Source organism: Aquila chrysaetos, chromosome Z, assembly GCF_900496995.4.
Source record: "Aquila chrysaetos chrysaetos chromosome Z, bAquChr1.4, whole genome shotgun sequence".
Classification (NCBI taxonomy): domain Eukaryota; kingdom Metazoa; phylum Chordata; class Aves; order Accipitriformes; family Accipitridae; genus Aquila; species Aquila chrysaetos.
This window is the reverse complement of record NC_044030.1, coordinates 23,169,104-23,193,918: the sequence shown is the minus strand read 5'-3', so window position 1 is coordinate 23,193,918 and position 24,815 is coordinate 23,169,104. Positions and strand designations below refer to the sequence as shown.

Below are 24,815 nucleotides of genomic sequence, written 5' to 3'. Positions count from 1 at the left end.
GATCCAGCAACCCAGTTTATCAGCTGCCCACTTCTCTTTTACTCTTGAACGCTTCCAAGACATCTATGTGTGGTCAATGTGTAATTCTTTTCCCCAATTATAAGATTCCTCTCCACTCTAACTTCCATTACCATTGGCATATTGAACACACAACTCCCTGACCTGGATCAGCAACCATGTAAGTGCCCACAGTGACACAAAGAAGACGGAGGGATCCTGGCCCCTGGTTTAGATCAGAGCTGTACTTGGACGCTTCAGCCCCCACCTAGCCAAGCATCCCATTTCACCATCTATGGTCAAGATCTCTTCTGCATGTTTAACAGATGCAGATGAACTGATGGATACTTTCTGACTACATGTATATATAGACACACACACACACACACACACACACACGTATTTGTGTATATATACACTCATATACATGCGTGTACACACATTTATCTACATAAATGTACATATATATATGTATATATAAATAGGTGTTTGAAAATTTGCATTTACTGAAATGTTCCATTTGAAACATTTTCAATCAGATGAATTCTGGCAAATGCAAGGGAATTGTCTGACAGATCCCTACTTGAAGCTCTACAAGACTTTTTGGCTGGCATGAGCATTTAGAAAACACGAGCATCAACTTCACTAAGCTCTTAGAGGGTTTGGGGAGCTTTCATTTTGGCAGAAATTATAACAAAAATTACTTCAACAACAATGTGAGCTGAAATTATATATATAAAAACTCTGGTGAATCAAACCCCCTAGTTTTCAACCAGATCTATTTTACTATCAACAGTTTATTTTACTTGCTATCTTCCTTGGCTGCATAGTTTTGTGGCTACTCATGAAGATCAGCAAATTAGCCTACAGATCACTTCTCAACTCCCTAACTATTTTCTGCTCAGTAAATATGAGTATTTCTTTATTTTTGTAAAGGTCTGTGCTTTTTTTTTTTTTTTTCTCTCCCTGGATAGCTAAACATAAAATCCAAGCTCTCTCTTCTAACCCTCCGTCTGGTCTATAAAATTCAGGGTTTTGCCCTTCTAACTGCTTTACCATGTACCTTTTAAATCTCTCCAGTGACTTTTTTCCTATACGTCTTCCTACATTTAAGCTTCTCATCAAAATCTTCAAGACTGCCTTACCTCTGCCTCACTCTTTCCTACTTCAACCTTCGTATCTGTCAGTTTCATTTTACATTGGGAGGGACAGCAAACATCCCTCTTCAGCATTTATATCTCTGACTTTCTTGTATCATCTGTTTGGTTCTACAACCAAAGACCTGTTTACACTTTTCTCAAGCCACTTACACTTACTTCAGGTTCATGAAACATAATTACAAAGCTAAAATCTTCTTTACTTTCAGGCCTCATCTGGATAGTCCCTTACTTCATTAAGTTTAGAAATTACTTGCTAAATATTTCTAGTGTTTACTTTTAGATAAGGGTCTATCAACCAGCTAAACCAAAGCAAATAAACAAACCTGTTTCTTTAAAAAAAAAAAAAAAAAAAAAGTCTTGTTTGTTCTATCTTCACAATTTAGAATCCTGGCACAAGACATTTCATCATCATGAAGAAACACCTGGCACCCCTCTAGGTGCTACAGAAACAAAGATTTTTCCTCCTTTTCTATAATGCATACCAGAAAATCATTATTCATGTAAAAATTAGATTCAACCAATAATATGCACTTATAATCTCTTTAAAAATTCATAGGGTAGAAAGATTCAATGTCTTTTTCTCCAGTCACTTCTGCAAAATTGTAGCTTCAAGTAGGTAAAGTAATAGAAAACTCAGTGTAGGAAATTAGAGATGGCTATTTAGCTTAAAGGCACAACCCTCTCTTGAGTACATCAGTGGGGTTCTTATTTCATTATGAACTCTTCACAGAACAGACACTGCCCTTCCTGAAACTCAAAGTTCACTTGGCTTCCTACCATGATGAAAAGTAGAGTTTACCAACATGCTGCAACATAGCTATTATAACCTGTCTCCCAGCTGAGAAGTGATAATGTGGTTTCCTAGCCCAAAGTGAAGCTATCATGCTGAAACAGTTCTTAACAAAAAGTAGAAACAGCAAGCACAAGAGAGTGCCTGTGCAGAAGTACTCGCCTCCCATATTCTCTGCACTGGCATCAAAGAAGTCCCCCAAAACAACTTTGCTGACAACCATATACTCATTTTAAAAAGACCCCAGAACATAAAGAGACGCAGCAGGTTTGAACAGTTGCGGCATTCTGCACCGCCTCAGGCCAATGTCCCAGACTTGACAGCGACAGAGAAACAATTCCAGGGAGCAGGAGCATCCTGATGAATTTAACCATGGCACTTACAGGCTTCTATGGAAACCCTGCCTTGTCTCGCTTGGTTGGCCAGAAAACGGTTGATTACTCCATTACAACTGAACTAGCACTGAACTGCAAAAGCACTTAAGTCCATTTGAAGCTGTGCACTGCAGTTAAGATTTTAACTTTATTAGCAAAATTCCTATATATCATGTAACCAAAACATAAGGGTTTAGTATGTGTGTAGAAGGGGAGGGGGAATAAGTCTTCTCATGTTTTTAATAAACAAGGATTCACAGCAGCTCAGCATTGCCAACTGCAACTATGTCAGGCCAACTGTTCACATTCAGAGAACAGGCAGAAAACCTGGTAAGACAGAAGACCCTGTGACAAGAGCTACACGGTAGTCTGTTTTGGGTTTGTGTGGCGGGGTTTTGGTAGGGGGGGAGGGGCTGCAGGGGCGGCTCCTGTGAGAAGCTGCTAGAAGCTTCCCCGGCTCCATGTCGGACCTGCAGCTGGCCAAGGCCGAGCCCATCAGCGATGGTGGTAGCACCTCTGGGAGAACAGATTTAAGAAGGGAAACCTGCAGTGAGTAGTGGGATTGGAACGTGAGAGGAGCCCCTCTGCAGACACCGAGGTCAGTGAGGAAGGAGGGGAGGAGGAGCGGGGGAGGAGGGGATGCCCCTGCAGCCCGTGGTGAGACGGCAGGCTGTCCCCCCCAGCCCATGGAGGGGAGCGGGGGAGCAGATGCCCACCCGCAGCCTGGGGAGAGAGGACCCCACGCCGGAGCGGGGGGATGTCCCCGAAGATGGCCGGGACTCCATGGGAAAGCCCGCGCTGGAGCAGCCTGTGCCTGAAGGACTGCAGCCCATGGACAAGACTTGCATTGGAGCAATTCGTGGTGGACTGTCTCCCATGGAAGGGACCCCACACTGGAGCAGGGGATGAGTGAGGAGTCCTCCCCCTGAAAAGGAAGGAGCGGCAGAGACAAGGTGTGATGAACTGACCCCAACCCCCATTCCCCGTCCCCCTGCGCTGCTGGGGGGAGGAGGTGGAGAAAATCCGGAGTGGAGTTGAGCTGGGAAGGAGGGAGGGGTGGGGGGAAGGTGTTCTAAGGTTTGGTCTTACTTCTCATTATCCTGTTTTGATTTGATTGGTAACAAATTAAATTGATTTTGTTTTTTCCCCAAGTTGAGCCCGTCTTTTGCCCGTGACCATAAGTGGTGAGTGATCCCTCCCTGTCCTTGTCTCGACCCACGAGCTTTTCTTTATATTTTCTCCTCATCAACCCACCAGGGCTGGAGGGGAGGAGTGAGCAAGCGGCTTTGTGGTGCTTTGTTACCGGCCAGGCTTAAACCACGACATAATCTTTCTGGCACACCGGAATCCAGGAGGTTAACGTTGCTTCAACAGACTAATCCTGGGCCTCAGGCTCATCTTACCACTGCCAAAGCGAGGTAATAATATTAATAATATGTTCTGTATAGCTATGTCCAGTGGTGCTGGCCCAATATACCAGGTGAATTGCTCTTCATTTCAGACAATGGGAAAAAAAAAACAGTTTGGAAAAGTAAAAAGATCTGAACACCTGCACTGGAGTCAGAGCTCCCTTAACTACACCAAAAAAAATGGGATGCATGAAGGCAGTTTCTAAGCAATGAGAGGGGGAAAGATACAAGTTCCTTGCAACTAAGTTAAATTAAAGTTTTGAAACTTTGTAGACTTTCAAAACATCTACTAACACACTTGTTAAGACCCCCTTTTCTATGGCACCTTATTGCCACATGCCACTTCCCATCATCCAATTACAACCGCAGAGCTGGGTCAAAACCCATCATTCTGTGCACTTCACCTTAGTTATATGCTTGTAAGAGATATTGTTCAACTGTCACATAAAAGATCCAATTAAAACCCTCAGTCAAAAGGATCTATTAAAAGGCTGCCTGAACAAATGTGCCCTGTGCTGACACCCATCACATTGTGCTGTGATTGTCTGCAGATGGAAATAGTAACAGAATTCAAAAAAAAAACCAAACAACAAAACCCTCAGCATATATGCTACTGAAGGGAATTTTCAAGAAAGTTTATAATTTGCCTTTTGCTCACCTCTATCTCTGTCATGATCAGGTAAGTTCAAAAGACAGAAAAACTACATTTCATATAAAAAAGATGAGTTCTGGTAGACCTAATCCTTAATATCTATTTTAACTTATAAGAGAAAAATGAATAACTGAGCATTATTAGAGGGCTATGGAAGCCAGGACTGTATAAACACAATGCATAATCCTATTACACCTGATGCCTGCTTCAGACAAACAAAATCCATTACAATGCTGGCTTGAAATCAAAGGCAAACAGCAATCAGCTTCCCACATCCCTAAACATAAAAAACGTCTGTCAGACAAAACTGCCTTTGTGCCTGCTTTCTGACAAGCCAAGCCTCCTGAATCTATATTCCAATAATCGGTTCTTGCTTTAATGGAATTCTCGGATTCTATTTTTAGCCTGGCAGAATGGAAACGATGCCTAGTTTGGAAACAAAGGCACAAAAGGCAAGGTTATCTTGGGCACAAATCTGTCATAAAGAGTAGGCTCTGCTGTCCACACCACTAGAATCTTCTTCAACTTCAGGCCTTCCAGCTTCCAGCTGAAGGAATCATTAGGCTACATTTTACAGCAATAGCTTTTATTGGCATGAAAAATAAACTGTAATACAAGTTGCATGTAGGACATGGAAAACAAATGGCTGCAAGGGGAGGAGCGAAGGAGACCCCAGCTCCCACGGTTTACTGTAACAATATGCACTGGTTCCCAAATACAGAACCGACTCCCCAACAAAATAACTTGGGAAAAATCAGTCTGTGCACAAGTAACAGAATTCTGACATACCCTACAAAGTGGCTATAGTACCAAATAAATTCCTTGAAATACACAGAACCCAAGTGTTTCTTATCCACACTAGCCTCATGCAGAGGGACTAGAAAGGCATTACCCTCTCATCCAAAAAGATGTGCCTTGAGAACATGGGATACCTGATGCTTTGGGGGCAAATTTCCCTGTCTATAAGGGAAGGCGGGGGGGGGAAGCTGAAGGAGCAGAGCTTCCCAAAGGAAGGAACAAACAAGCTTAATTTAAAAACAGAGAAGTTGCGGGGGGGGGGGGAGAAAGGGGCAGACTTTGCCAGAAAAGGACATACCAATATTCCTGAGTTATAAAACTTAACAGGGACACCAAACAAAAGTAGCCTACAAACTGGCCATGGAATTACCTTTCACAGTACAGTTCTGTCTTCAGAATTCCTTGATACTTTCTCTTAAAAGATCACTTCCCAAAAGCTGTCAATAAAACTCACATTTAATTTACAGCTGATGGCTATAAATTAAACAATAGAGAAAATGGTTCATATTTTGGATAGCTGTAATAATATACCTAGACTGCCACAAATCTCTATGAAGCCCTTTCTTCCTCATCCCCTACAAAAGTATTTTTGCTTTCTTTGGCAACCAATCCTTCCTGTTTTTAAGGAGTCAATTTTAAAATCTACATTTACTAGCTTAGTTAAAATGAGCCAAAACCGTAGCTTAAAAAAATTACAGTACACATAATGATGTTTACAGCTTTTTGGGAAGGTGAGTAATATGGGGGTTTTAAGCAGTATAATTTTTACTCTCTAAACATGCTAAGATTACAGTGAGTTGTGCCAGATAAAAACTTATATACATAAGACAGACAAGCAGACATCTGTTATCAGTGGATAATCTGATCATATCAGCCTTTGTAAGGAAAGACTGTTGGTTACATAGGCACATCCCCTGCTAGTCACACAGCAAAGGACACTAGAAAGATCAGCTGGCTGTCTTACAGCCAAACTGGGAGGTAACAGAATAACTGGTGTGTTGTCAAATGGTCTGAAGTGCTGGAGAAAGGGCCTGACAAAGAGATTAAATTCAGCATTTTTAATTTCATCACAGAATGTCATATGTGAATATATGCCAAATACCAACCACCTCTATAATATTCTCTTGCTAAAGTATTAAGTACATTTTATAACATTAAGGCATTGCAAGAAACCATTATATGCTCAATAACATGACAGCAGTATAGAATTTACATGCAGATCACTTAATTTACATTTACATGCATCTCAGAGCACACAAATGGATATTGTGACTCAGGATGAAACAGCCCATTAATGCTGTTTCAGGCAGTTACCCAGAACCAGCTGCACTACAGTCTGACATAACTGTAAACATAATGATAATATTAAGTGTGCTCTTTTGTACCCAAAAGTTATTCATATAAATAGGCCACAGCAAGTTAGGTTTGCCTGATTATGGAGTGAATCATCTAGGTGGGAAAGGAAAAGCCACCTGTCCCTGAAAAACGTAATAGTGACTTTTGGAATATCATCACTCAGAATAAACTATGTCAACTAAAAAGAATAGCTTTCTCAAAACAGTGGTTCTGTCTGTCATAACTTGCAGCTCAGTGCTCTTAAGGAGGAAAAATTAGCAATGCAAACATTCACCGAGTCTGATTAATGAAGAGGTATCACAGTAAGAATATCTATTTTCAGAGAACATGACGCTTCCTAAGACAAAGACATTAAGTTCTCATCTGCTAGTGATCATGCTGAGAAGCTAATGCTAATACAACTACATACTGCTTTGCTATGAATATTTCCAGTATGCCTTTGTACTTTATAAACTTTTGGGCTGTGTACCCAACAGAGATGATATCTGCATTCGGCACAGAGTCTAGTCAGAACTAAGTTCAGTTTAGTCACCTCAATTCTGCTGTACAGAAAGTATAGCCTGTGTCGTGGTTGAACCCCAGCTAGCAACTAAGCACCACGCAGCCGCCCACTCACTCCCCCCCCCCACCCAGTGGGATGGCGGACAAAATGGGGAAAAGAAGTAAAACTCGTGGGTTGAGATAAGAACGGTTTAATAGAACAGAAAAGAAGAAACTAATAATGATAATGATAACACTAATAAAATGACAACAGCAATAATGAAAGGATTGGAATGTACAAATGATGCGCAGTGCAGTTGCTCGCCACCCGCCGACCGACACCCAGTGAGTCCCCGAGCGGCGATCCCCCTGCCCCACTCCCCCAGTTTCTATACGAGATGTGACGTCACATGGTATGGAATATCCCTCTGGCCACTTTGGGTCAGCTGGCCTGGCTGTGTCCCGTGCCAACTTTTTGTGCCCCTCCAGCTTTCTTGCTGGCTGGGCATCAGAAGCTGAAAAACCCTTGACTTTAGACTAAACATTGCTTAGCAACAACTGAAAACATCAGTGTGTTATCAACATTCTTCGCATACGGAACTCAAAACATAGCACTGTACCAGTGACTAGGAAGACAATCAACTCTATCCCAGCTGAAACCAGGACACCTGTCACAGAGATCCACAATCAAAATGGTCCATTCCCAAGCTCAACAAAATCTTTAGTACCTCCAAACGAGGTACACACACATGCAAATCAGACAGGAGCAGCTGAGGAAGACCATGTACCAGAGTAGTTACAAGAAGACGCATTAAGGATCTTGCTGCATTAGCTTTCTGTTTTGTTTTTGACGGAAACATTCCAAAACCAGCTCCTCGTAAGATGAGAAGTAAGTGCAGATTTGGCAGGTGGAGCAATCTGTGCCAATGCCCTCCTACCTAGACACATGCATCTTGCATTGATAGCCCTGAACAAGATAAAGCAGGATTACGCCTGCTTAGTTATTGGCCAGACCAACAAGATGCTGCAGGAAGCCATGCTGGCAACTCTGTAAATATGCCCTTCTCTCCGAGTTAGTAAGAACAACCGCATCGGTGGTACTTGCATGATTTCTTTGAGGAGGAAAGAGCTACACAGGCTTCGAAAAGCAAGTGGTTATGAAGAAATTGTACCACACTCTATTCTCAAAAATATAGCTGTACTCTTCCCCTCCACACCCGCATCAAATCTTTCTAAATGTTTTCAACCAAAAGGGCTCTGACAAGGAAGCTGTGGTCAAACAGCTTCCAATAGAGCTGGAATGTCTTTGGAAGGAAAAATCAAAGATTAAAGGATCCTGGTCCATACCAGTCCAGGGACTGGATAGTTAAAAAACCCCATATATCAGCATGCTTGGGGTCACATTTTAAAAAGGTAAGATTTTTGTGCAGGGACTTTCTCAGCAAACCAGAGTTATTTAGAGCTAAAAGAACAGAGGTATGAGATGTAATCATCATGGCAAAAGAAACAATCCCAATCGGGTTTACTTATGTAAATGTAGCTACTTGTCACAACAAATACATTAATCTTAAACTAACACTAAATTAAGGCATCAGAAACTCATAGCAAGCACACAGACACGTATTAGCATTTATATGCACAATTCTACTAAAAAAAAATAACCTAGTCTCTTTCAATCACATGCAAGGAGAATATGAAAAGGGAATTAAATGTATCCAAATCTTATTGCTTCAGCTTATTAAACTTCACTGGCTTTCTAATGTAAAATATGCCTATCATATCGAGATGCTGTCCCGTGCGGTGTCCTCAGAGAACAGCAATACTTCAGCTCCTACAACAGAGTGCTATCCCTCCTGATAGCACTGCAGGGAACACATCAAGATCGCCTGGCCGCCTGGGAAGTGAACAGATGTGACACCACACGAATCAGCTATTTCCCTACAGTTATATGACTATCCACATTAGTGATCCTTGTCCAACTTTGAAGATTAAAGTACAAATAAAGAACCACTCCCAAATATGCACACACACAAAGAAATCCTTTGAAATGCTTGAATTCTTTTCTATCCATGAAGAATATCTAAATTATTTACATCCCAATGCAATACAAACCAAGCTCATAAATGATTACATTTGGAACAGATACAGGGGTTCCCATCAGAGATATTTGCTAGTAGTATTTAACCTACTGGCACGAACAGGTAAATACATCATCAGTAAGTGGTCACAGGTCATGAAGGTTAATATGTTAGTCAAAAATATTGGTACCAAGGTGAAGAGCTATAAAGAGAAATGTGTTCTTAACATTTAGGTGTAAAAATCTGAATCTGAAAAACACTGAAAGCGTTACACACCCTATAAAGACTACAGAATAAATTATTCAGGTGAAAAAAAAGCTGAATCCGAACATGTGTTAATAAACCAAAACACAGCAGAAAGATGTGAAACGCGCAGATAAAAACATATGCAGTGAGTATGAATGGTTAAATTTCAAACAGCACTTTTTAAAAAAAAGCATTGCTCCTGTGAAGGAATAGGAATAATGCTTCAGAGCAGGTATTATGTTTTTATAAAGCTCTGTAGAGCTGTACATTCACAGGATTTCAAAAACTCATTTATAAAATTACTGTATAAAAACTAAGCAAAGTGATAGCGGACTAACGTTCATTTCGCTTTTGCAAATGGAAAACTTAAATGTTAAGGGCAGTATGGAGACCATCTGTATTGACTGAGGAGTATAATCTATGCTGTAGAAGTACATAATCACCACAGGCATGTCTTTAGCCTGACTGCACAGTTTAAAATCAATAGAAGTCTGTCTTCTTTGGAAAGAAGACAGAAAAGAAGAAAGCAAAACAGGAAATCGAGTAACAAGAATTGACACTCCAGTAGGGAAAAGCACTTCAAGGTGCTGAGAGAAAAACAATCACATGACTTTGACCAGAAAGCACCTAACTGATTTATATTCACCCGTACAATAGTTACTTTGTTAGACCTCTGAGTCTAAAGGCCAAACATCTACAAAGAAATGTAAAAACCATTGCTTTCAAGAGTGTATCCATATGGCCTGTGTAGATGCATTTGGGAGAAGCTGCCAGGAACAGTTCATCTGGGAGCAGGATGACACAGAAAGGCTCTGCTCTGCTTTTTCCTAAGCACTCTGAAGAAGATAAACCTCTTTGGTTAACTTTAGGAGCATTTAGAGCTCCAAAGAGAAATGTCCACACAGAGTCTGTTTTTAAATCTTTCTCCTTCTTTTACACACCTTTACAAAAAGAAATACAATCAACTCCCAAAGAGAAGAAATGCAGTTATTAAACATCCATTTAATGGTTTTTTGAAGTAATCCTAGTTACAGTACAAAGGAGTCTGCCCAACTCCTTGTGTACAACTGGAAAAGTTTGCTGGATTCAACCCATAAAAATGTGAAAGCTGCGATCTGTCATTTCTGAGAACGAATGCAAGGCAGCAGCTTGGCTTGTCATTGTAGCAAATGCAGTTAGGTAAAACAATCTGAGAAAGAGACAGAGAAGGAAGTACCCAGATTAAATCACAGCTCTAAGAAGGCTATGTTTATCTCTTTTAGAGAGTCTAAATTTAGAGTGCAGTGAGCATGCCCCTCAGCATTAAGAACTGTGTAAAGGGAATAAATGTAAATAGTGAAAAACAAAGTAAACCATTCTCTCAATTTTCTCCCACTCCTTTCTCGCTCCATTTTAATAAAGCCAAAGCAAAAATTTACATATGACCCATGACACCAATGCTCAGCAGGAGTCAAATGGAGATCTTACTGTATTCATCTACATATAAATGAGAGACTGCTGATTCTACTGTGGCTTGAAAGAACAGAATATTTGCAAGCAGAAGTATAACAGATGCTTGTTAAAACAAACATTAGGCATCTTTCATGACAGTAAGCATAGAAGGAATTTAGAGATGGGAATGAAAAGAAAGTCATAATACCTAGGGATCTTTCTTCCTTAGGAGCCTTCAGCATTTTTATTTTTAAGATTTCTACATGTCATAGCAATGCACTAGCCTTCACACTGTGCATTCTTGAATAACACTGTACACCTGTCTTCGTATTTGCAAATGTACAACAGGTTACGAAAGCCCATCAGTTCTGAACCACCGTCAGTCAGGAACATAGACAGAGGACGTATTAGTACCCACCCACCTTGAAACCTGAATGAACTCCAGATCCAAAAAGGACACAGCAACTCACAGTTGCTAATCCAGAAACAAAAGTATGCAAGCCACTCTTTTTGCTCAGCTATATTGGTCATAAGCAGCTGTACTTAAACTTCTTTTGAAGTGTGTTTTACATCCTTTAAAACAATCAAATGTGAAACAGGTCATGTCTTTCCAAAATCATAATTTTTAAGTCAGTCAAGGCTATGGAACACATATAACTGAACAGGAAAATCTATGTTGATTCACTCACTATCTTCCTTAGACCTACACTTGTACCTTTTTAATGAATTTTTGTGAGATCAGTTTTCCATGTGGGGAAGTACTTGTTTCATTTGAGTTTGGCAGTGTTTTCATACAAGTCAGAGAACACAGGACAGAAGAGAACTCAAGAAACATTCCAAAAACCAATGCCTCACTATTTTCAAATCAGTTCAATATCCAACTATTAGTAGTTACATTTAAATGATGTTTCTTGCCTTGATGATGACATTACTCAAGGCAGGGTCAGCTGTCTTACTGGAGAAACATGACATCTACTGCTTCTCTTCTATCTCCAAAGTCCACTATTCTGTTAAAGGAGACACTAGATTGGATGGACATGATGGTTCTTTTACAAATCTACATGTTCTCTCTTATTTAAAATTGCCCACATTTCCAGAAAACTACTGGAACGTATAAATAAGCTGCTAACTGGCCTATAATTTCCCAAGTCCTCCATCTTACCCTCTTCGTAATACATGTGTGCCTGCTTGTTTTCTGCTCTTTCCAGCTTCCATATGCTTCTGTCCAGCTTTGAAGATCAAAGAGTTTATGATTTATCGCAGCTGATCCTTTACTATCCTTCCTAGGGAAAATGAGGACACAATTCCTTTAAGGAACTGTCAACTTCCTTGAACTCTTTTCTCCCTTATATAAGTTTTACTATCTACATATTTTTACTCTGCATACGGGAACTTTAGGTCCTATATCAGCTCATGTTCAGGAACTTAAAAAAACCATAGAAGGCTTTTGAAAACACTTTCAGAATATTTTTCATCATTTTCTTTTCAAATAATGCAGCTTAAATAAGTTGATTTTCCTGTTGCCAGTAATCACTTCCATTAGATATTACGCCTTGACCAGCATGTTGGACTAGACGACCTCCTGAGGTTCTCTTACAGCTTGAATTATCCTATGGTACTGTGAACTAGGAATCTATTTCATCAAAAGTCAAGCATGCCAATAAACAGTCATTTTAAAAATGAGAAACTCTTCACTTTCATTTTAGCATCTTTCACTTCTCCACTTAAACTCCTGTGCAACATAAATCAGAAACATGCTACAAAATGAGTTGTCTTTTATAACATGTCTGGCTTAAAATTAAAACACAAACTTGATCCCAATACACTTTTGGGGAAGCAAAAAATAATGCCCTACTCCTTCAATAGTTACGTGGTTTTTTTACAACAGAGAATAGATCTTGCCTGTAGAAATAAAAAATCACAGTGCTAGCACACCAAGGCTTTAAAACAATTATCAAACAATTTAGTGGGCAATAATGAAATAACAGGGGAAGACTTTTTCTGCACAAAACTTCTGAACAACCTGACACCATACTTAAAAAAATTAATCGGTAGGAAGTTTTCAGACACAACTCTTCCGTTAAACTGTACAAATCAAGAACTTCAGTTTGGCTCTTCACAGACTCCTACTCTTTTTGATGAAACTTTGTTACACAACCTTTGGAAATCCTATACTCCTACCAGCTGCTAAAATCACATTGTTTTTCTGGTAAATGAAAGGCAACAGCAGTATGGCATTGTTTCCATGAAGGCTCAAAGGCTCTAAGGCTGGAATTAATACGGTTCTTTGGAAAACACAAAAAAGGAAAAAATTTCACAAAACTTAAAAACAGAGGCAAAATGCACTTACAGTGTTGGCAAGTTCTAAGTAGCTTCCTCCAACAGAGTTGCTAAAATTTGAGGCCTGAACTAGAAGTCTTTGCAGAGCAGCCTGTTGAGTCACATTGCTTCCACCATACTCCAACACCTTTTGTAGTGTAAAATGACTCTGGAGGTCTGGACTCTGAAGGTCTCTTGCTCCTGAATCATACTCCCAGCGTTCTCTGGCTCCTGATAAGGCACCTAAAATGCAGAAATGGAAAAACATTCTAGTATGGACTGTGTGTAAAGAACACATAGCATCACAGAATATCTCAAGTTGGAAGAGACCCATAAGGATCATCGAGTCCAACTCCCTGCTCCTTGCAGGACTACCTAAAACTAAACCATACGACTAAGAGCATCATCCAGACGCTCCTTGCACTCGGACAGGCTTGGTGCGGTGACAGCTTCCCTGGGGAGCCTGTTCCAGTGACAGACCACCCTCTCAGTGAAGAACCTTTTCCTAATGACCAATCTGAATTCCCCTGATGCAGCTTCATTCCATCTCCTCGTGTCCTATCGCTGGTCACCAGAAAGGGGAGACCAGCACCTCCCCTCCGCTGCCCCCGTTGAGGATGTTGTAGACTGCGAGGAGGTCACCCCTCAGGCTTCTCTTCTCCAGGCTGAACAAGCCGGGTGACCTCAGCCGCTCCTCCTATCTCGCCCTCGAGGCCTTTCTCCATCTTGGTCGCCCTCCTCTGGACACTGATATCTTAATGTCCTTCTGACATTGCGGCGCCCCAAACTGCACCCAGTACTTGAGGTGGGGCTGCCCCAGTGCAGTGTAGAGTGGGACAATCACCTCCCTTGACCGGCTGGCTGGGCTGTGCTTGATGCACCCCAGGACACGGTTGCCCTTTTGCCTGCCAGGGTGCACCATTGACACATGAATAAGCTTGCTTGTCTTTCCAGAAAGAAAAAAAGCAAACAGGTCCACCACCATTACTCCTCATCTTGCACATGCTGACAATGCCAGAAAAAAAAAGTAGTAACGTTTTCAACGCACAGATGATTTACTAAATTACAAGATCCAGAAGGCAAAATAAAAGCACTTGCATGCATTATTGGGTATAGAGTAAAAACAGCGTAATTTACAATAGCTAGGGACCACTGAATAAGCATCATTTATTGTGTTCAGATTGAAAAGCAGCACTGATCAGAGAATAAAAGAGGAAAACCATAATTCAACTCTTTTTATTTATTGAATACCAACACAGTAAGTGAATCTTTTAGCAGTATAGTTCATCACTTTTTATGTCAGCACTGCCTTTCTTATTTTCTCAGGATTGCTTGTTTCAGTTCAAGTTTTAGAGACACATCAATCACAAGGTGTTTCATTACAAATCAGTGCAGAATATGATCATGTAGCTAGTGGCAAACAATGAACGCTCCAGAGAAAATTTCTGTGTCGTGAAGCTGTAGGGTTGCTGTTTCTCCGTATACAATCCTTCCAATTCTCTACAGCCAGGGACAGGCTTAAACCCTAAAACAAATTTAACAAAATGTTCTTATTTTAATCAGTAACTATTTTATCCCTGGGCACTTCTGCTTCCCATACAACTGTCCCACTCCTTTTAAAATCTTGTTATGTTTTAGGCTCAACAATTTCTTATGGCAAAACATTCCATGGTAGACACTAGATTATTTAATAACCCTGGGCAGCACTGTAAAATTTCATATGTAGCATAATGAAGATTAAAAACAATTAAGTGACATGTCCAAGCACACATTCTAAGTTAATAGAAAAGTCAGAACAGAATCCAGAGCTACAGACTAGAGCAAAACTCTAAATCCACCATGCAATCATCAAACTGTAAGTAATTGTCTGCAATGCCATCATATTAGTTTGACAGTTTTTCCTTTTTATGAACTAGTTCTCTCTCTCAAATATTCATTACCATTCTAAGTGAGCATTTACTAGTCAGTGGTTATTACTTATTCAGTACAATGCCAGGGAGAAACAATAAACTATGTAATGAACTATTAGGAAAATGCCTCCCCCTTGCCAAGAAAGTTGAAGCTGCAAAAGTGAAAATAGAAAACCAGCCAGAAGGGAAGCAAGACAGCAACTAAACTGTAGGTTTAGGTCAACACCCTAACACCCTGTAAAGCAGTTATGCATGATAAACCGACTTAGGAAACTCAGAGATAGTTTCCCTGCCTTACCGTAATGACAACATGCCAGTCTCTAAACATGTAAGTAGAAAATAACACAAATCAAAAAAAAGAATGACATTTTATACTAATATAATTAACATGATTCATTACCACAGGTAACGATTAAAGATTAATTCAATTACTTTTACACCAAGAGCATGCACCACCGTACTTAATCTAGCTACATGCTACAAGCTCTCCAACAGAGCTGAACTAAGGCACCGCTAGCAGCAGTATTTTACATTGTGTGCAGTGTACTACGACTATTGACTATGCACAGTGTTAGGTATCTCTGCCCTCTTGTGGCTACAGTACACCGTACAGCAAAAAAAAAAAAAAAAAAAAAAAAAGGCAGCAGCCCACAGAGCTCAAGCACCAGAAATGTCTCAGGAGCCTGAGGGAGACAGGGGATCAGTTCTGCTATCTCCCAGGCTTGAAAAGAGTAGGGGAAACAACTCTATCGGCACAAGCATAGCCACAGAATTAGGAGAGCTGGTTATGTCAGATTGATACTCCTTTTACAGAGCTAAATATGGCACATATTTCAACAGAGCACGTGCACTAGATTTCTACTACTCAAACGACATTGTTCTGCAAGAGCTTTCACATTCATTCAATTAACAACAGTAGCTTTGTTGAAGACCCAAGTGGCCTTCATAGACTGCACCATCTGCTATCAGATTGGAAGCACTTAGAACATTCAGCTGGCTCAGAAGTCACCTGTCAGTCACAGATGGATCCAGGAAAGATTGATTTTTTATGACTGTGTTGTGACTGTATTTTTAACCCAAGTTTTCTTAAAAGTTCAACTCTGTACTCCTAATTTAAAACATACTAAAAATGCAAGGAGACATGACTGTTACAAAGGAAGGCATTTCCAGTATTTTATTTTCGGCTTAACCCCAATCTCTAAATTTGCCCACTATTTTCCCAACAGATTCAAAAACTCTGGCTGTTAAGATGCTGTTCTCCTGGGTCATGCACCTTTCAAGTCTTAGCTCTGCAGGGAAACTGTGGAGGTGTCAAAACTGAGATTTCAGTTGTAACTGAAAATTCATTCAGGAATTAACACACAACTCTTGTATGTTGCTGTAATTAACATACAACTCTTGCTCTTACAGCAGTAATCAGAAACAAGGAATCATTAGGTATGATGGCACACCAAAAGCTCATAGCTGACCTGGTAACTAGGAATCTGTAGTTCCTAAATCTGTGTTTAAGAATTAGTCTTTACAGAACTACACACATCCCATAGTAGTTTTCCCTGTTGCTCTAGACTTCCTTACAATCATACGAAACATGAAATTTCTGTATTAAATGAAAGAAAATTATTATCATGAAAATTCCCAGGTAATAAGCATGCTGGAAAATTGATGAGTAAGCAGAAGGAAAAAAAATAGATTAGTTGCACAATATTTATATCAGCCAAGTAATATTGAAGCATGTAATTGTTTTCAAATTATATAAGTAACATTTCAATTCCAGAGTAAGACAATTGAACCAATCCTTTTTGGAATGAATAGATACATCAGACTTCTCTAAAAGTATAAAAGCTTCTGATTCTACACAAGCTTCTACACAAGTATTCCTTTAATTGCCTTCCTAGCACTACTACCACTTGCCTGTCTTGACCTGTAATTAATTCCGAGTGAAATTCATGTTATAGCAAACATTCAGTACCTAACAGGAACTTTTTGTTTCTAGTCTTTTGCAGAGTAGATGAGTGGAGCATCTGAGTGTACATGGATCCATTAGTACTAGTCAGGTCAGTAACAGCAGGGCAACCTAGATCTTTTCTGAAACATTTATTTAAAGATTTTGTCTTCTGCGGGTTTTCCTGTTCATTTAGTTAGCCCCAGCTCTTACTTACTTCCTTACAATTTACAACTATTTAACCTTTGACATACGATATCACATTTAAGAAAAACAAAGGACAGATTAATTTGATGACACAGACACATACAAGATTCCATAATCACAGATAAAATTTCAATTGGTGAATTGTACTAAAGCTGTTTAAAGTAACTTTAATCAATTCCCTTGACAAATATCACTATGATAGGACACCTTGCCCATCTGCATTGAGACTTCTTGATAGCTTAATCTTCCTTTATCACCTGCAAAGCTCTCAGTAACAGCACAGAGGTCTGTGTTCTAGTACTGGTGTCACCCTACCATGCTGACCTGAAAGAAAATGGCATTTCATCTTCTCTACTAACAGTTAACCTTCTGCCTAGAAGGCTTGTATTCTGCAACAGAGAAGCAGGTGCCTACCATAACTGCAAGTCTACCCATACAGCCAGGCTTTTTGGTTTGGTAAAGGTTAACTTTACCAGGCTATGCTGATGGACCAAGCATTATGTGTTTTCATCTTTGCTTATAGAGTAGGAAAGATAACCCATCAAGATGGCAGGGTGCTGAAGATGTATTAGCTGCTGAAAGGATCTAGGATATCAGGAAAAGTCAGGTACTATAAGATTAGCCCTCCATCAGCTTCTCAAATGAGTCCAGCTTAAGAACGGCAGACATAAAGATAGCTGACAATGTAATACACTATCAGCACAACCAGCCTCTAGGTCACAGAGCTACACCTCACACAATGAGGAGAGTCTTAACAGCAGAGACCTGAAGTCTGATCACTGTTTTCCATAAGGCAACAGTGACATTCAGCTACCTAAACTTACTTGAGGAACTCTCAATGTTTAACACAGAATATGATTTATATGTGCACTGGGCACAGCTCGCAGCTTCTGGGAGAAATTTTGTTCTAGAATAGGATGATTTTACTGCTGAGTGGGCAGTGTCAAGTCCTCTCAGTTCAGTGTTAGCCTCTGGTCTCAAAACCTGTTTCAATCAGCCATGATTTTGTAATCAGAAGTTGCATAATTACTTTAAAACATTTTCTTCATGCCTTACTACTTGCATACAACAATTCCTGCAGATACGGTCCACCTGATTCTACCATCTCACTTCACACACCAGATCACTCAATAGGCATAAACAGGTTATAGATTTAGGCAATCAGTGACTTTGCAGTTTCCTCAGGCGAGCCAGACAGTTCCTCTCTTTTCCACTTCCATTTTGTTCAACATTCAAAATTCAGATTCTAACTACCTGAAGACAATCCTTCTGTATTCCAAAAGCTTTATCTTACCAGAAGAATGGCTATTTTTCAGCATTTTTTTTCTGCTAATCTTTCATTCAACAGTTAAAATGTGACAACCTATCAAAAACAGTGGGAATTTTGAACGCTTATTCTATTATTCAATGAAGGCCATAGGGAGATTTGCAAAAAGCACTAGTCATTTCAAAGCTCCCTACTAACTTCAGTAAAAATGGTTTTGGAGGCAAGAGCACCATAGACTGAAGGGAAAAACACACAAAACTAACAAAGAACGGTCATTTTGCACTTAGTAGTCAGCCGAATAAGATGTCCAGGAGTAGGCCTAGCTATAAAAAATGGGGGGTAGGGCTTATTCTCCATTCCAAGAGGAACGGAGAATAAGTCTTCGGACATTCAGACATTCAGCTCCCATAAGCTGATGCAAAAATTACAAGGGCCAACGTTAAAGAAAATTTAGAAGTTGAAGAGAGCTCTGATTGCTCAAGCAACGTATGAAGTACAGTAAATCATAACAACTGGAAAAAAGCTATGCTCCAAAGAAGGATCAACTTTATACTAAGCCAACCTGACTAGAGAAGTGAAAATTATAAAGTTGTATTTAGAGCTTATCAAAACTATTTCCATTGTTTTCTACATAACACCACATGTCTCTGTAAAACCCATGCCCTCCATAACACATTAGAAAACAAGTGTTTTCTCTCACATCCTGCTGTCTGTGATACTTGTCCTGGAAGAGTTATAGGAAACTAATGAGGAAGCAGGGACAGCTTTTTTGTTCACAAAAACCTGGTAGAACTGCTTATGTCTGGAATAGAACCTACTTAAAACCACAAGATAACCACAAGAGGCTCCATGCAAGGCAAGGAACCACTCCCATACAGGAATCAAAGACCGAAGGCTCCAGCTTCACTGTCCATGGTTACCACCTGCTACATGCCTGAAGCCTGTCAGCTAGAGTAACTCTTTCCTATTTAAGACAAAACACACTTTAAAACCTATTTATTATTTTGCATCAGATGACAAAACAGTACGAAAGACAGCATGGCAACAGAGTGAGGATAATAACTGATTCTCACATACAAAGGTGGGTAAGAATGTTTATTTAAAAATACAGAAAGCTGTCTGATAAACATCTATTACAAGTTTCGGGAGAATTCAGAATAAAAGAGGTTTGGGGATTTTTTTTTTAAAAAAAACTGTGCAGAGGCATAATTTTTAAATGCATTCTCAACTCAGCATTCAGTCCTAGAGAAGGTTCTCATCAGAACTTTTTGCAACTCTTCTCCAGTGACCTAGAAGGAAGTAATTTGCTATGGGAGAAGCAGTTATGGGAAATGATGAATCTCCAAGACAAGGGTCTGTGGGATCACTATCTAGGTCTTGTTCCTCCCACCATACCCTTATCCAGCTTGATGAACACTGCATAGAAGATACTGTGTTGGGCTATGTTATTTCAGTCCTTTCCTCATCAGGATTGCAAGTGAGGATAACAAGCTCTAAAGGAAGGAAGCTACAGCTACACCCCACCCTGACTAACTAAGGCAACTTACTCCATGGGAGAAATCTGTTTCAGGAAATTAGATCTAAGAGGAAAATTGAACCAAATCAATCATTTTTGCTCTAAAGAAGAAAAGACTTGGACTTCTCAGAAAAATGCATCTGACATCTTTTGATAATTTTTGTTTAGATTTAGTGTTTTCTAAACCCCCCACAGAACAAAAAGCTTCAGAACACTTCAATATTATGCCAAGACAAGAAAATGTACTTTGAAAGAATATGAGCAGCATGCTATATGCCTTTACTAGTACTAGGAACATACAATACAATGCACATGCTTGATAGCATTCCAGAGATCACAGAAATACTCCTCAGTATCAAACAAATGACCTAACAGAGTGTAATGTTTTTGGTATGAAAATATGACAAAGAATAAATGGAAAGAGAAGTCAAGATTTGATTCAAAGAGTAAAATTCTTTGCCTTTGAGAACATATAAAACTAATACTCACAATAGACAAGAATTCTCTTGTAGACATAATTCCGAAAAATAAATCTTCACCAGTTATGTTTCTCAGTGCCCGCTGAAGGCTCATGCACAGTTTTAGGTGTGTACCATAAGTGTAGTATGTACACCAAATGCAGTCAGCTCACGCTTCATCTCCCCTGTGTCCCTGAACTACAGTTATAACATTTTCACTTTCTACTGGTATGTTTCTTAAAATCATCACAAAACCTGAACCGTATTTCAGGTTCACTGAAGTATGCTCAATATCGGTACATTCAGAATTCAGGAATTGTGGCATTTTGTGCTGCCAGACTCACTATAGGGTATAACTATAGAGTAAAACTGGGAAATACTTAAATGCAACTTTAAAGAAATTAGAACAGTTTGCAACTTAACCAGCACTCTCACTTGCTAAACATTGTGGTTTAACTCCAGCCAGCAACTAAGCCCCACACAGCTGCTCGTTCACTCCCCCCATGGCAGGATGGGGGAGAGAATCCGAAGAGTAAAAGTGAGAAAACTCATGGGTTGAGATAAAGACACTTTAATAGGTAAAGCAAAAGCCACACACACAAGCAAGGCAAACCAAGGAATTCATTCAGCACCTCCCATCGGCAGGCAGGTGTTCAGCCATCTCCGGGAAAGACTTGGGAAAACAAACACCATCACTCTGAACGTCACCCTCCTTCCCCCCTTCCTTCTTCTTCCCCCAGCTTTATTTGCCGAGCGTGACATCATACAGTATGGAATATCCCTTTGGTCAGTTGGGGTCAGCTGTCCCGGCCGTGTCCCCTCCCAACTTCTTGTGCACCCCCAGCCTGCTCGCTGGTGGGGTGGGGTGAGAAGCAGAAAAGGCCTGGACTCTGTGTGAGCACTGCTCAGCAGTAACGAAAACAGCCCTGTGTTATCAACACTGTTCTCGGCACAAATCCAAAACATAGCCCATACTAGCTACTGTGAAGAAAAGTAACTATCCCAGCTGAAACCAGGACACTAAAGCAATGCTAACATCTCTTTTTTTAGGCTTTTGTGTTTTGATTTTTTACACTCCATGACATATTTTTCTAAGCAGATTTTTACCAAGTATAAAAACTACTTAAAATCTTAAGAAAAATAAACTGAATGCCTACACGAAAACTGGGACAGATAAAAGAATGAGCTTGCCGAGAACAAAATCATAAAGTAGACAATCAAGGTTTGTATCAGGTAACTCATTCCTTATAAAGTCTTGAGAAAGTGATACATTTAGTGATGTGTCTAGTGAAAGAAAAAGTTCTTCTCATCACCATTTCCCAGTCATGAAACACAGCTTTGTGGATGAAGAAGCTGGGCTTCTTAAACCAGTAGCCTAAGCCATGAATATTAACAAAAGTTTGTGGAATTTCAGTCAAATGACCTTCCTCAAATTTATTTCAATTACTGCAGAAATGCGTGTGTGTAAACTATTGTGGTTTCAGTATTTGCCAGCTGGCTGGCATTGGCCATATAAGAAATGATGAAACAGAAAACAAAAAGCAGCACACTATCCATGACACCTTCATACGCCTGTCCTTGAATCTGAAATTATTTAAGATTATCATTGAGACACAACAACCATTTCCTCTATTCAGACACAAGAAATGGAAGATCAGAATGACTTATCAACAGTCTAGAAACCCAGGCCCCCTAGAACCCAGTGTTCTTTAATTACCAAACTAAATTTTGGCAGAACACTGATGGGTAACAACTGCATTGTACTCAGGAACTCAATCTAATATTTCATTTGAAGTTTATAGTAAGGGAGACAATAACCCTTTTTTCCCTGGAAATTAATGATCTCTAGTACAAAGGGGTATGTAAGGAAAGGAGGAAAAAATAAGGAAAAAGGGCACATAAAATCTGAAATGATACAGAGGCTAGGTGAAGTTCCAACATACCTTCCAAGTACAGTATTTGTACTGTATGCACTGTACTTTTGAAAAAAGTTGTTTTCCCTCATATAGCAATTTTCTCTGTATGTGAACAACCAGCTTCCCCTCCGGATTATCTTCCACTCAAGACAATCTCAGTTTGGATCTGACTTCAATTTGTGTGTACCAAAGCAAACAAACAAAACATCCTGAGTTTGTTGCCTGTCATTGTCATTTTGTTGCTTGCTGTTTTACGAACCATAGTAGGTCAGACCTACACTGGTGGTATTACAAGTGGGCACGTGAAGAGCACGTCACCACGTAAGTCAGGAGAGGGTAAGGAGAAATGTGCTGAGAGGCAACTCTTGTTTTACAAAAGCTAGCGAGTGGGATGTATCACAGTGCTTATCCCTGAGCCAAATGAAGCATGGCCTCTATGAAAATCCCAGCTGCACTCTTTTGGTTTCTCAAGCTTATCACAGTTTGCGTACAAAGCATAAACTGGGACAAAAGTGATGCTGTAATCCAGTTCCATGCTCCACAGAGGAAGCCACAGCTCCACGTCTTGCCACTGGAGTTGACCAAGAAGCATGGACGCCTGTAACGTTCCTCTGGAACAAGCCTGATCTGTGGTCCTCTGTAGAGCTGCATGGTGCTAAGAGGGCCAAGGACGAGGCGCCAACTCTAGCTACGTGCTTGTGTCTGGGCCAACCATTCTATTGACTCCTGGTAGCAGCAGCTATCAAGAAGGGCATTGTGCTCCCCCTGTAGGCATCTCTGCCCACCGGTCTGTCTGTCCTCCCCCCTCCCTCCAATTTTTTAAGTTATTTGGTAATTTCAAAGACATTTGATAGTGGTGTCAAAGTCTCAAATATACTAAAGTCCTGTAAGTTCTATGGAAGGCAGGGAGATGACACACTCTGTTAGTGCTCCTGCGGAGAAAAACAATGCAATGTGATGCAATGGTCAACCTTGACTAGGTACACGGGGGGGGGGGGGGGAGGGGGGGGAGCGGGGGAGGGGCAGAACCACCCCCACCCCCACATTGAAGGAGGAGGTCAGGAAATTGAAGCAAAGCAAAAAGAGCTTGTTCCTCGTACAACAAAAGGGTAAGCTGTGCTACTCCAGGCTGCAGGACATGGCGAATGCTAAAGACCAGCATGGGTTCAGAGACTCAGTCCTGTAAGACAGTATTACAGAAGGAGCTAGGCAATGCATGTGTGAATAAGTGCAACTATCTCTAGTTCAAAGTCCCTGAACTGAAATTTAATTGGGAAGCATCTTTACGTGTTCACCCAGTTCCTATTATCTTCTCTAACCATTTGCTTTGCAACACTCTAAGAGACAGGATACCATTTCAGAATAACCTCTGGTCTAATGCAGATTAGCTGTTCTTACATTTTACAATTATTCAAACCATAAGAAAGTTTCAACCAAGTTTGCTGCCCTATTAGATACCAGAGAACCCATTCTGCAGGGATGACTTGCATGCTTCATAGATTTACTAGTGTTTAACATATACCATACATTGCAGTTTTAATATTAGTCCGCTGCCAATTACAAATCCCTTCGAAATCCAGGTTCATATATTCTGCTGCTCATAGAACTTAGCACTCTACATTTCTTTAAAAAAATAAAATAATAAAAAAAATTACCTGTATTCTGTTGCTTTGCACCAAGATAGTGGTATCAAACGACTATTTAAAAGTAATAAACTGAACCACTTAATGAAGTTTGTATGTAGTAAAATTTGGCCTAGCAGATATTCACAGCTTTTCCAGTCAAACAAATCTAAAGTGAAACTTTGCTTATAAATCTCACGAAAATCTGCAGCACACCTTTGAGTCCATATGAGCTCTGTAGTTTTAAATTAAATATAGCATAAGTAAACGTAATCACTGCATCAGCTTCTTGAAAGAAATTTATTTGCAGTTAAGATCAAACGTGGAATTAACGCAAAGCAAATGTAATGATTTTTCAGCCTCAACTGGCCTGCCTCTCATGTTTACCAATAAGTTTAATTTGAGGCTGAATTTCTACTATTGCTTTGACTAATTCTCACGCTTGATCCACAAAGTAAATAAATTATCGTATCAAATTTTCAAGGGACTTACTTTCAGTAAAGAGAACAGAGGAGCTGGCTATGAATTAATTACTAACTACTAACCTACAGCCGAAGATTGCTTATGGACTCTGGTATTCATAACTATTTATCTAGAATATGAAATCAGATCAGTAAGTACATGCAGCTTTCAGTGGGACAGGAAACCATTCACCTTTCTAAAGAAACGATTTATTAGTAAACAGTACCATTTCTTGTTCATCCTCAAAAACAATGGGTACTAGAAATAGACTATTTTTTATCATGGGAAAAATGGCAATTTGCTAATTACCTGTAAAGAGCTAGACAAATCTATACAACATACAATATAAACAATTCTAATTCTAGTTTCTATATAAGACACATAAAACTATGTAAGACTGACAAGCCTGACAGAAGCCACAACTG

At 39.9% G+C, this 24,815-nt stretch overlaps 1 protein-coding gene across 2 annotated transcripts in view; it reads right to left on the bottom strand.

The window, feature by feature from the left end:
• MCC (MCC regulator of WNT signaling pathway) overlaps window positions 1–24,815 on the bottom strand; it is a 224,389-nt gene that overhangs the window by 172,093 nt on the left and 27,481 nt on the right. For both annotated transcript variants that reach the window (XM_030005850.2, XM_030005851.2), the window contains one exon: window positions 13,122–13,333. In XM_030005850.2, coding sequence (XP_029861710.1) covers window positions 13,122–13,333 — 212 coding nt within the window. The remainder of the gene's footprint in view (window positions 1–13,121; window positions 13,334–24,815) is intronic.